Genomic DNA, 12,521 nt, shown 5'->3' on the forward strand with positions numbered 1-12,521 from the left:
GGTTTCTTTAGTATATGATGGTTATTATTTTATAAGCATCAATAGGGGCTCACTTAGCAATTAGCCTTTCTGTGCATATATTCAGTTGGATGCGTCAGTTCAAATGCGGCCAGATTACTGCTTATAGTTATTGTCTTTATGATGACACACCTAAGGTGTGCAGGTAGTTAGTTACTATATGCTGAGTGAGACTGCCGTGCTTCCTTGGCAGAATGGTACCAAAAAATAAAGAAAAACAAAACAATCTGCCCTTTAGTTTATATATTTCACACTCCCTGGTTCACATTATAGACGTTCCTAGTGAGGAAGGACAGTTAATTGCCCTCTCCATTTGTTACTGCATTATTATTTATTGTATTTATTTCCTTTAACATTCCTAATCAAATAAATGGCAATCTTTTATACAGGGAAAAATAGACAGTTGGTATGGTCCAACTATATCCATTTACATATATCCATTTCTCTGCTGCCCCATGAAAAGAGCTATCTTAGACCTGCTGCCAGCCTGCCACTATATGGTAAGTACCTCTGTGCCAATTGATTGCCAGATGGTGAGTTCTGTGATGCCTAATGTATTCATTATACTCGTATTAAGTCTACATAAATTTTAGGGGTGTGCACCGGACACTTTTCGTGTTTTGTGTTTTGGTTTTGGATCTGGATCTTTCTTCGTGTTTTGGATCTGGATTGGTTTTGCCAAAACCACCCTTCCGTGTTTTGGGTTCTGGGTTTTGTGTTTTGGATCTGGATTTTTTCTTAAAAAATAAAAAAAAAACGCTAAAATCACATAAATGGGCCTTTTTTTGTTCCTACGCTATTAATAACCCCAATAACATTAATTTCCACTCATTTCCACTCTATTCTGAACACCTCACACCTCACAATATTGTTTTTAGGCCAAAAGGTTGTACCGAGGAAGCTGGATGACTATGCTAAGCGACACAAGGGGGCGGCACAAACACGTGGCCCATCTAGGAGTGGCACTGCAGTGGCAGACAGGAAGCCAATCAGCGTTATGGTGCCCATTTGCATGTAGCACGAACCCGGGAGATCCGTGCTACATGCATCTGTGTGATTGGCACAGAGCAATGACAGGTCCGTGAGACCCGTCTGTGCTGCTGTGGTAAAAAAAAAAAAAAAAACCTGTGTAAAAAAAGAAAAAAATGGCGTGCACCCCCCCAAAAAAGAGCAACCAGCCCCGGGCATTAGTAACCCAGTGCTGGGTGTGCTTAAATACAGGGGACAAACGACGTAGGGGTCCCCTGTACTTAAGCACAACCAGCACCGGGCTAGTCAGAACCAGCGCTGGTTGCCAAAATACGGGGGACAAACGACGTAGGGGTCCCCTGTATTCTGCGCAACCAGCTCTGGGCTCTGATCCGGTCCTGGTTCTGGAAATATAGGGGACAAAAAATGAGTAGGGTTCCCCTGTATGTTCCAGAACCAGCACTGGACTTTTTCTAGCGGGGGGCTGATGCCACAGCCAGGGGAGCCCTTTCACCGGGCCCCCCAGCCGCAGCATCAACCCTGACCGCTAGTCAGCCCAGGCCGGGGATCCCTGGAGAGCTGGGGACCCCCCCAATAAAGGGGTCACCCTCTCCAGGGCACCCCAGGCCCAGGCTGATAGCCCGGGGCTATCCCCGCCACCCCTGGTGGCGGTGGGTGGCGGGTTGATTGTGTGGTGTGGTGTAAATAAAGAATATCAAACATTGTCTTTACAAGTAGAACTGCAAGTCCCAGCAAGCCTGCCCCGCATGCTGGTACTTGGAGAACCACAAGTACCAGCATGCAGGGCATTAAGGGCCCACTAGTACCTGTAGTTCACCTGTAAAAAAATGTTTAAAAAAACACAGGACACACACACCGTGACAGTATAAGTTTATTAAACATACATACACACACACACATGTACACATACTCACCTATGTAACCTGTAGCATCGGTCCACTTGTCCGGTAAAGTATCCCTAGGGGACCTGTGAAAAAAAACATACTCACCATCTCCTATGCGAGGTTCTGTCCTCTTCGTTCCAAAGTAGGCATCCCCGGACTTGGCAAAAAAAAAAAACGAAAACGCGATCCACGAACTTAGTACCGTTCTATAGAACGGTACTTCCCGAATGAGAGCTTAGCGGCGGGGTATCACCATGGAAACCCCGCTGCTAAGCGTTCATTGGCTGAGAGAGGTCATCTCCCGTCTCTCAGCCAATGAACGGCTCCCTCCATTGTAGTCAATGGTGGGAACCGCAGGGTAAACTTTAATAACCTTGCGGCTCCCAGCATTGACTACAATGGAGGGAGCCGTTCATTGGCTGAGAGAGACGGGAGATGGCCTCTCTCAGCCAATGAACGCTTAGCAGCGGGGTTTCCATGGTGATACCCCGCCGCTAAGCTCTCATTCGGGAAGTACCGTTCTATAGAACGGTACTAAGTTCGTGGATCGCGTTTTCGTTTTTTTTTTTTTGCCAAGTCCGGGGATGCCTACTTTGGAACGAAGAGGACAGAACCTCGCATAGGAGATGGTGAGTATGTTTTTTTTCACAGGTCCCCTATGGATACTTTACCGGACAAGTGGACCGATGCTACAGGGTTACATAGGTGAGTATGTGTACATGTGTGTGTGTGTGTGTGTATGTATGTTTAATAAACTTATACTGTCACGGTGTGTGTGTCCTGTGTTTTTTTTAAACATTTTTTTACAGGTGAACTACAGGTACTAGTGGGCCCTTAATGCCCTGCATGCTGGTACTTGTGGTTCTCCAAGTACCAGCATGCGGGGCAGGCTTGCTGGGACTTGCAGTTCTACTTGTAAAGACAATGTTTGATATTCTTTATTTACACCACACCACACAATCAACCCGCCACCCACCGCCACCAGGGGTGGCGGGGATAGCCCCGGGCTATCAGCATGGGCCTGGGGAGCCCTGGAGAGGGTGACCCCTTTATTGGGGGGGTCCCCAGCTCTCCAGGGATCCCCGGCCTGGGCTGACTAGCGGTCAGGGCTGATGCTGCGGCTGGGGGGCCCGGTGAAAGGGCTCCCCTGGCTGTGGCATCAGCCCCCCGCTAGAAAAAGTCCAGTGCTGGTTCTGGAACATACAGGGGAACCCTACTCATTTTTTTCCCCTGTATTTCCAGAACCAGGACCGGATCAGAGCCCAGAGCTGGTTGCGCAGAATACGGGGGACCCCTACGTCGTTTGTCCCCTGTATTTTGGCAACCAGCTCTGGTTCTGACTAGCCCGGTGCTGGTTGTGTTTAAGTACAGGGGACCCCTATGTCGTTTGTCCCCTGTATTTAAGCACACCCAGCACTGGGTCACTAATGCCCGGGGCTGGTTGCTCTTTTTTTGGGGGGGGGCACGCCATTTTTTTCTCTTTTTACACAGGTTTTTTTTTTTTTTTTTTTACCACAGCAGCACAGACGGGTCTCACGGACCCGTTAGTGCTCTGTGTCAATGACACAGATGCAAGTAGCACGGATCTCCTGGTCCGTGCGTGCATCTGTGTCATTGAAATACACAGCAGCACAGACGGGTCTCACTGACCCATCTGTGCTCTGTGTCACTGTCAATCACACAGATGCATGTAGCACGGATCTCACGAGTCCGTGCTACATGCAAATGAGCACCATAATGCTGATTGGCTGAGAGCCGTGACAGACGGCTCTGTCAGCCAATCAGCACTTTGCCCATTAAAGGCAAAGGCATTTTTTTTAAAATGGCCGCTCGAGGCAAAACCTCAAGATCCGACAGCAGATCTCGAGGTTTTGCCTCGGGAGAGGGATCCGGGGCAGACAGGGAGATCCGAGCTTGGGCTCGGATCGCCCCGGATCCCCGAAGTTCGGGTGGGTTCGGTTCTCAGGGAACCGAACCCGCTCATCCCTAATAAATTTACACCTGTACCTAATGTGCAGTATTTCACTCATTTATGTACCGTTTCTCCAGTAACTGCTGTATAGTGAGATAAGCCCAGAGTCTCTCTGTGAAGTCACCAAAGATGTATTCCTGCTGTTTTTGTACATCGTCCTTCTCTTGCAGCTGAACATTTTCTGTATATTTCAGGGATTTATCGGCCTATTCAAAGCGCAAAAATAAATACTGTGATACAGAACACATTCATAAAAGCCAGTAGAGAGCAAAATATTGCATCTCAATGCTGTAGTGTAACTACCAAGGCTGTATCATGGCGATATTCCACCCTGTGCCAGCCACAATCGTGATATCATTATGAGGGGGCAGGGCCACCAGGATCAGGACGGAACTGAGCTCCTGCAGTGCCCATAGTTGCCAAGTAAGCTTATAACAAGCGAAATTGAGCTTGTTTTTTTTGCAAGTAGCTTGTTACTTGTTTTTGGGCTTGTTTTTTTAAGGGTGCTTGTTTATAGGCTTTTTTTTGTGTGTTTTGCCAAGGCACCCCTGGAGGTAAGTAAATGTGTGTGTTTTTTGCACTGGTAGTGACTGAGGGAGCGGGCATGGTTGTGTCTGGGGAATAGAGGGCAGTAGCCAGTGGACAGGGTGAAGTTGGAAGGGGCAGGCATGAAGGAGAGGTAAACTAGATGATAGAAATGAGGCAGGTACATGGGGGTGAGTTAAAATTACTGAGGCTGTTAAAAAGAGGGGATAATGGAATTAGACAGGTGACAGGAATGAAGGAGGTAAAGAAGAGGGGTGAGAGAAATGCGGAGAAGAGTCAGGTAAAGGAAAGGTGGGTACACACTAGACGATATGTCGCCTGATCCTGCTGATTGGGCCGACATATTGTCCACTTCGGCCAGTGTGTACCCACTATGTGGGTCGTCCATCGGGGTCGTTCCGTCAGCCTGCATGTAGGGCCGATGGAATGACCCAGATGCCGACGCCGGCATATTGGATGGAGACGGTGCCCGACATATCGGACGCTTGGTCACCACATCGTGCAGTATGTATCGACCGCCCAATATATATTGCGTGGTCAGGTGTCGCATCGCTGGGTACAAACATCGGCAAGTGTGTACCCAGCTGAAGACTGGCAAGGGAATGAGGTATGAAAAGAGGGAGGAGGTAAAAATATGGAGGCTGGTGTAGAGGGAGAAAAGCAATATAGGAAGATAAGGCTGTGCATACACTAACATATTTAGGTTAGAGAAGAGGGGGAATAAAGGAAGTTTACCAGGTAGAGAGTGAGGACATAAATTGGGCTTTTTAGGATTGGTTTGGCCTTGTTTTTTACTTATAGGTTGCTTGTTTTCCATTTCAGAGTTTCAGTGCCATATGGACGCTCAGGGCTGTTCTCTATGCTGCTGTACACTGCAAGATAAATGCTTTTGCAACAGGGAAGCAAAGGTGCTGCGCCTAATATAAATTATTACTTCTGAGTATGGCTACATCTGCTCTACATAATTATTTATCTATGGAAATTTATATACTGTTTGTATTTGTCTGAAATACTACTAATAATAATCAAGGTGGGAAATGAATATATGTTTATATCCTATTGTCTGTTTTGTCAGGAGTGTGTGTTATGACAAATAAAACACATAGCATGCACTTACCCCTTCTGCCTTTACATCTACAATGAATGAGTTCAAGTCATTGTCAGTTAAGCGACCGGCAACTACGATTTCATCGCCCTCAAAGTAATGCCTGAAGCTGTTCTGAGTGAGGTCCGCTACGGAATTTTCAGGATACTGCATCTCAATGTCCAGCAATGTTGGGTTTGCAACTTCCTTATAAAATCCCTAAGGTTAGAAGGAAGAAAAAAAAGAAAATTGGTTAATTCATTGTCATACAGTAAATAAAATAATTCAATACAGCCGTTCTTCTAACACATTTGTTAGCACAGGACAAACTAGTGAGATATTGGAGGAAATTTGTGAAACAGAAAATGTCCACAGTGCTAGAGCATCTTTGTACCTGCCATGTGCCCTGATATGCGCAAGTGCATTATTTTATGAAGAAACCCAGCAAGTACAGTATAGGGGCATCCGTGCTCCTCTTTTAAAAAATCGCATTTCAGAAATGTTCTGCTGTAGTGTAGGATTACTAAGATAAAATGAAAGGGTGCTCAGGGTGAATGGATTGGGTAATTCCTTGCTGTGCCCATAGCCTGACACAATTTTTTCTTCTTAACTGTGGAGTAGTAATCGGATCTGAATCTATTTATCCCTCCGACTACAAAGTTTTTGCTGTTGTTGAAGAAGTTGCTGACCTCTGAAGGCATGTATAATATTCTGTGGTAGGTTTCACTTTTATTATGGGTTGTAGGTTCACTTCACTTGGAGTCCAGTAAACCAGATTGTCATCATTGTAGAAGGGGTAAACCATGGACCTGCTGGTGGTGCTCCATTATTTTTTATCAAAAGAGATGTGCAAATTGTGCCAAATATTTACAAATACATTTATACATAAACGTAAAAAGTATATAGGAGAAAAATCACATGATAAGTGCTATTCTAGAGCAGATCCCTTCCAGAAGCAGTTTTAGTCCTCCGATCAAATCCAGCTTCCACTATGAATGCTAAACATAGAGGACTGATGTCCTATAAGACAACTTAACATAGTAAACATAATAAATGAATAAAGGTATGGAGATATAGGTTGGGTGAAATGTAAGTATAATTTATTACATTTGAATGCAATGGATTATGGACTTAACTACCTACTGTAACCAACTAACTGAACTGGTGGCACCCAATCAAGAGCAAACAGATTCTGCCAGGATCATGAGCTTCCACAACCATCATGAACCAAATTGGGGTCATACACTCACTACTTGAGCAATTCTGTACTAAGTCAGAGGAGTGGGGACAAGGGGTGCGGTGTTGCTCTGGATATCCAACTGATGGGAGGAACTAGGAGGAGTGAGAAGAGACAAGAGTATGAGGTGTAGCACCAGACATGACAAACGCATCAAGCTTAGTCCCAAATACTCAGAAAGAGATAGAGGCGGGAATTTAATAGCCGGATATTCTGCAAAACTGGAGCCATTTCATATGAAAATATCTGACATGGTGTAGTCAGGGGCATGCAGAATTCTGGATCCACAAACTCATCTCGTCACTGCACTAGACAATTCAATGAGCCTATTGTATTTACAAATGTGCGGCCGTTACCTTACTTGTGTTATTGTTTTTAGAATAAATCGTTTTTAAAACATACTACACTCTATTATATATTTTATGTATTTGAGAGCACTTTAATCACTTATACAGATTTATTAATTTTTTATAGGCTACACTACATTTTTTGAAGAGATATATATATATATATATATATATATATATATATATATATATTAGGGGTGTGCACCGGACACTTTTCGTGTTTTGTGTTTTGGTTTTGGATCTGGATCTTTCTTCGTGTTTTGGATCTGGATTGGTTTTGCCAAAACCACCCTTCCGTGTTTTGGGTTCTGGGTTTTGTGTTTTGGATCTGGATTTTTTCTTAAAAAATAAAAAAAAAACGCTAAAATCACATAAATGGGCCTTTTTTTGTTCCTACGCTATTAATAACCCCAATAACATTAATTTCCACTCATTTCCACTCTATTCTGAACACCTCACACCTCACAATATTGTTTTTAGGCCAAAAGGTTGTACCGAGGAAGCTGGATGACTATGCTAAGTGACACAAGGGGGTGGCACAAACACGTGGCCCATCTAGGAGTGGCACTGCAGTGGCAGACAGGAAGCCAATCAGCGTTATGGTGCCCATTTGCATGTAGCACGAACCCGGGAGATCCGTGCTACATGCATCTGTGTGATTGGCACAGAGCAATGACAGGTCCGTGAGACCCGTCTGTGCTGCTGTGGTAAAAAAAAAAAAAAAAACCTGTGTAAAAAAAGAAAAAAATGGCGTGCACCCCCCCAAAAAAGAGCAACCAGCCCCGGGCATTAGAAACCCAGTGCTGGGTGTGCTTAAATACAGGGGACAAACGACGTAGGGGTCCCCTGTACTTAAGCACAACCAGCACCGGGCTAGTCAGAACCAGCGCTGGTTGCCAAAATACGGGGGACAAACGACGTAGGGGTCCCCTGTATTCTGCGCAACCAGCTCTGGGCTCTGATCCGGTCCTGGTTCTGGAAATATAGGGGACAAAAAATGAGTAGGGTTCCCCTGTATGTTCCAGAACCAGCACTGGACTTTTTCTAGCGGGGGGCTGATGCCACAGCCAGGGGAGCCCTTTCACCGGGCCCCCCAGCCGCAGCATCAACCCTGACCGCTAGTCAGCCCAGGCCGGGGATCCCTGGAGAGCTGGGGACCCCCCCAATAAAGGGGTCACCCTCTCCAGGGCACCCCAGGCCCAGGCTGATAGCCCGGGGCTATCCCCGCCACCCCTGGTGGCGGTGGGTGGCGGGTTGATTGTGTGGTGTGGTGTAAATAAAGAATATCAAACATTGTCTTTACAAGTAGAACTGCAAGTCCCAGCTAGCCTGCCCCGCATGCTGGTACTTGGAGAACCACAAGTACCAGCATGCAGGGCATTAAGGGCCCACTAGTACCTGTAGTTCACCTGTAAAAAAAATGTTTAAAAAAACACAGGACACACACACCGTGACAGTATAAGTTTATTAAACATACATACACACACACACATGTACACATACTCACCTATGTAACCTGTAGCATCGGTCCACTTGTCCGGTAAAGTATCCCTAGGGGACCTGTGAAAAAAAACATACTCACCATCTCCTATGCGAGGTTCTGTCCTCTTCGTTCCAAAGTAGGCATCCCCGGACTTGGCAAAAAAAAAAAACGAAAACGCGATCCACGAACTTAGTACCGTTCTATAGAACGGTACTTCCCGAATGAGAGCTTAGCGGCGGGGTATCACCATGGAAACCCCGCTGCTAAGCGTTCATTGGCTGAGAGAGGTCATCTCCCGTCTCTCAGCCAATGAACGGCTCCCTCCATTGTAGTCAATGGTGGGAACCGCAGGGTAAACTTTAATAACCTTGCGGCTCCCAGCATTGACTACAATGGAGGGAGCCGTTCATTGGCTGAGAGAGACGGGAGATGGCCTCTCTCAGCCAATGAACGCTTAGCAGCGGGGTTTCCATGGTGATACCCCGCCGCTAAGCTCTCATTCGGGAAGTACCGTTCTATAGAACGGTACTAAGTTCGTGGATCGCGTTTTCGTTTTTTTTTTTTTGCCAAGTCCGGGGATGCCTACTTTGGAACGAAGAGGACAGAACCTCGCATAGGAGATGGTGAGTATGTTTTTTTTCACAGGTCCCCTATGGATACATTACCGGACAAGTGGACCGATGCTACAGGGTTACATAGGTGAGTATGTGTACATGTGTGTGTGTGTGTGTGTGTGTGTGTGTATGTATGTTTAATAAACTTATACTGTCACGGTGTGTGTGTCCTGTGTTTTTTTTAAACATTTTTTTACAGGTGAACTACAGGTACTAGTGGGCCCTTAATGCCCTGCATGCTGGTACTTGTGGTTCTCCAAGTACCAGCATGCGGGGCAGGCTTGCTGGGACTTGCAGTTCTACTTGTAAAGACAATGTTTGATATTCTTTATTTACACCACACCACACAATCAACCCGCCACCCACCGCCACCAGGGGTGGCGGGGATAGCCCCGGGCTATCAGCCTGGGCCTGGGGTGCCCTGGAGAGGGTGACCCCTTTATTGGGGGGGTCCCCAGCTCTCCAGGGATCCCCGGCCTGGGCTGACTAGCGGTCAGGGCTGATGCTGCGGCTGGGGGGCCCGGTGAAAGGGCTCCCCTGGCTGTGGCATCAGCCCCCCGCTAGAAAAAGTCCAGTGCTGGTTCTGGAACATACAGGGGAACCCTACTCATTTTTTTCCCCTGTATTTCCAGAACCAGGACCGGATCAGAGCCCAGAGCTGGTTGCGCAGAATACGGGGGACCCCTACGTCGTTTGTCCCCCGTATTTTGGCAACCAGCTCTGGTTCTGACTAGCCCGGTGCTGGTTGTGTTTAAGTACAGGGGACCCCTATGTCGTTTGTCCCCTGTATTTAAGCACACCCAGCACTGGGTCACTAATGCCCGGGGCTGGTTGCTCTTTTTTTGGGGGGGGGGGCACGCCATTTTTTTCTCTTTTTACACAGGTTTTTTTTTTTTTTTTTACCACAGCAGCACAGACGGGTCTCACGGACCCGTTAGTGCTCTGTGTCAATGACACAGATGCAAGTAGCACGGATCTCCTGGTCCGTGCGTGCATCTGTGTCATTGAAATACACAGCAGCACAGACGGGTCTCACTGACCCATCTGTGCTCTGTGTCACTGTCAATCACACAGATGCATGTAGCACGGATCTCACGAGTCCGTGCTACATGCAAATGAGCACCATAATGCTGATTGGCTGAGAGCCGTGACAGACGGCTCTGTCAGCCAATCAGCACTTTGCCCATTAAAGGCAAAGGCATTTTTTTTTAAATGGCCGCTCGAGGCAAAACCTCGAGATCCGACAGCAGATCTCGAGGTTTTGCCTCGGGAGAGGGATCCGGGGCAGACAGGGAGATCCGAGCTTGGGCTCGGATCGCCCCGGATCCCCGAAGTTCGGGTGGGTTCGGTTCTCAGGGAACCGAACCCGCTCATCCCTAATATATATATATATAGAGAGAGAGAGAAAAAAACTCTATATATAAAACCTCTGCGCTAATAAACATCAACCACAAAGATGTGAATTGGCAGATAAATCACAGCAACCATTGCTTGTGTAGAAATTGTTCAGGACTCGATCAATGAAACATAATATATTTAATCATACACATAATAAATAGAAAAGTAAAACTAGAAATGTAAACATATATCACATAGTACATCTAATAAAATACATGCTGAAATAGCTTATAAATTAATGGCAATTGCTTAAAGTCACTCTCGTGCACAGCACCTTATACAATAATTGTATTATCTCAATATGTTGAATACCACTATCCCTTAATTGAAATGTCCTGCTGCCATCCGTGTTTAGGCATATAAGGAAATATAAATGAGGATTTGTCCTGCTATTGAAATAGGTGATTAGTCATCCTCATATGTGCATAAGGGTGGAAAACTGCAAATGTCCCGTATGGATTTTCAGTTCGTGAACTGGCCAGTTCTAAACAGCAGCTAAAAGTAATGCTCACCCCGCTGGTGTGCTCAATAGCCACAGGGCTTCCTGTATGAGCTCCGGTTGAAAACAAGCCTTGGATTCAGTGTCAGCGACAGCCTGCCTTCCACTAAGGAGATGTCCTGCAAAGTAGCAGCGGCCGCGCTGTATAGATACACTGTAGCGGTGGCGTTATCACGTGATTGGCACACCAGCGTCCTGGGCGATCGAGTCAGTTGCTGCTGGATGTCCTGGACTACAACGATGTGGTTGGGGATCCCCTGACACGTTTCGCCCCTATATGCAGCAGGGGCTTTCTCAAAGAGTATTGATCCCCTCCACCAGCCATCTTTTTAAGTGATTGAACTTACATCTGATTGGTCATTCAATTAAGTAAATCATTTTCAGGTGTGTGGTATCAGCTGTGTTTCTTCCTCACCTATTTTATGCTTAACAATTGATTCAATATTTAGATCTAACTATATATACACACAAACTTGTAGCAGCTTACATTAAAATAATAACATTCATATGAACAAGTGCTTATGCACATTATAATTTTCACCAAGAGATATACATACACATCCATAGAACAATTTGATCGAGTCCCTACAAATACACTTAAATATGTTGTTAATACAAAAACAAAACAAATAAATAAATAAATACATAAAATATATTAAACATGAATACACATTTTAAATATATAAAGCAATAAATGATTTTATTACTGTTGTATGATCCTAGGATTGAACTCCTGACCATCTGCTCCTTAAGCAAGTGACCTAACCACTACTCTATAGCGATTCCCCCTGAAAACACTTGATATAATGGTATTCATTACATATGAATCCTCATATATTTGTTTTAAGATATTTTCAGGTCAATCAGCACCAAATATACGATTATAAGCATATAAATAAATGACCATTTGTGATGGATGATCTTAGGATTGAACCCCTGACCATCTGTTCTTTGGATAATTGCCCTAGCCACTACTCTGTGGCTATTCACCTTAAAAATTGAATGAAATTAGTTGGTAACCATTATACATGAATCTACACATGCATATTCTAATATAGCTAAACTACATAAACCTTATAAAAAGGGAGAGAAAGAAGTCTGAATTATCATACAGTTATAAACAATTAATGGAAAACTTGAATTAAGAACTCTAATACTAAAGTATCATCACTTGAAAGTATTACCACGGATGTATTTAATCTATGAATCCACAGAATATACATGTTTACTAATATAATGTATTCTATATTGGTCATGAGAAGGACCTGTCCCTAATATTCCCCTCTGCAAGTATACGAGATGCTTAGCCCACTTCACTCCAAAGGGACTAAACGATAATGGCCGACTAGACTGCATAAACCCAAAGGGACTGAAATATAGTGGGCCATGTACAATATGATATTAAGTAAAGGACTCAAAATCAATGGTTTCATTGAGTCCATTCGGAAA

At 45.1% G+C, this 12,521-nt stretch overlaps 1 protein-coding gene across 1 annotated transcript in view; it reads right to left on the bottom strand.

The window, feature by feature from the left end:
• Window positions 1-12,521, bottom strand: part of LOC148511925 (inter-alpha-trypsin inhibitor heavy chain H3-like) — a 185,317-nt gene that overhangs the window by 43,617 nt on the left and 129,179 nt on the right. The window contains 2 exon segments of the mRNA XM_088482492.1: window positions 3,931-4,070; window positions 5,528-5,713. Coding sequence (XP_088338618.1) covers window positions 3,931-4,070; window positions 5,528-5,713 — 326 coding nt within the window.

The sequence above is a fragment of the Taudactylus pleione genome, unplaced genomic scaffold (genome assembly GCF_031769625.1).
Source record: "Taudactylus pleione unplaced genomic scaffold, aTauple2 ptg000289l, whole genome shotgun sequence".
In the NCBI taxonomy this organism is placed as follows: domain Eukaryota; kingdom Metazoa; phylum Chordata; class Amphibia; order Anura; family Myobatrachidae; genus Taudactylus; species Taudactylus pleione.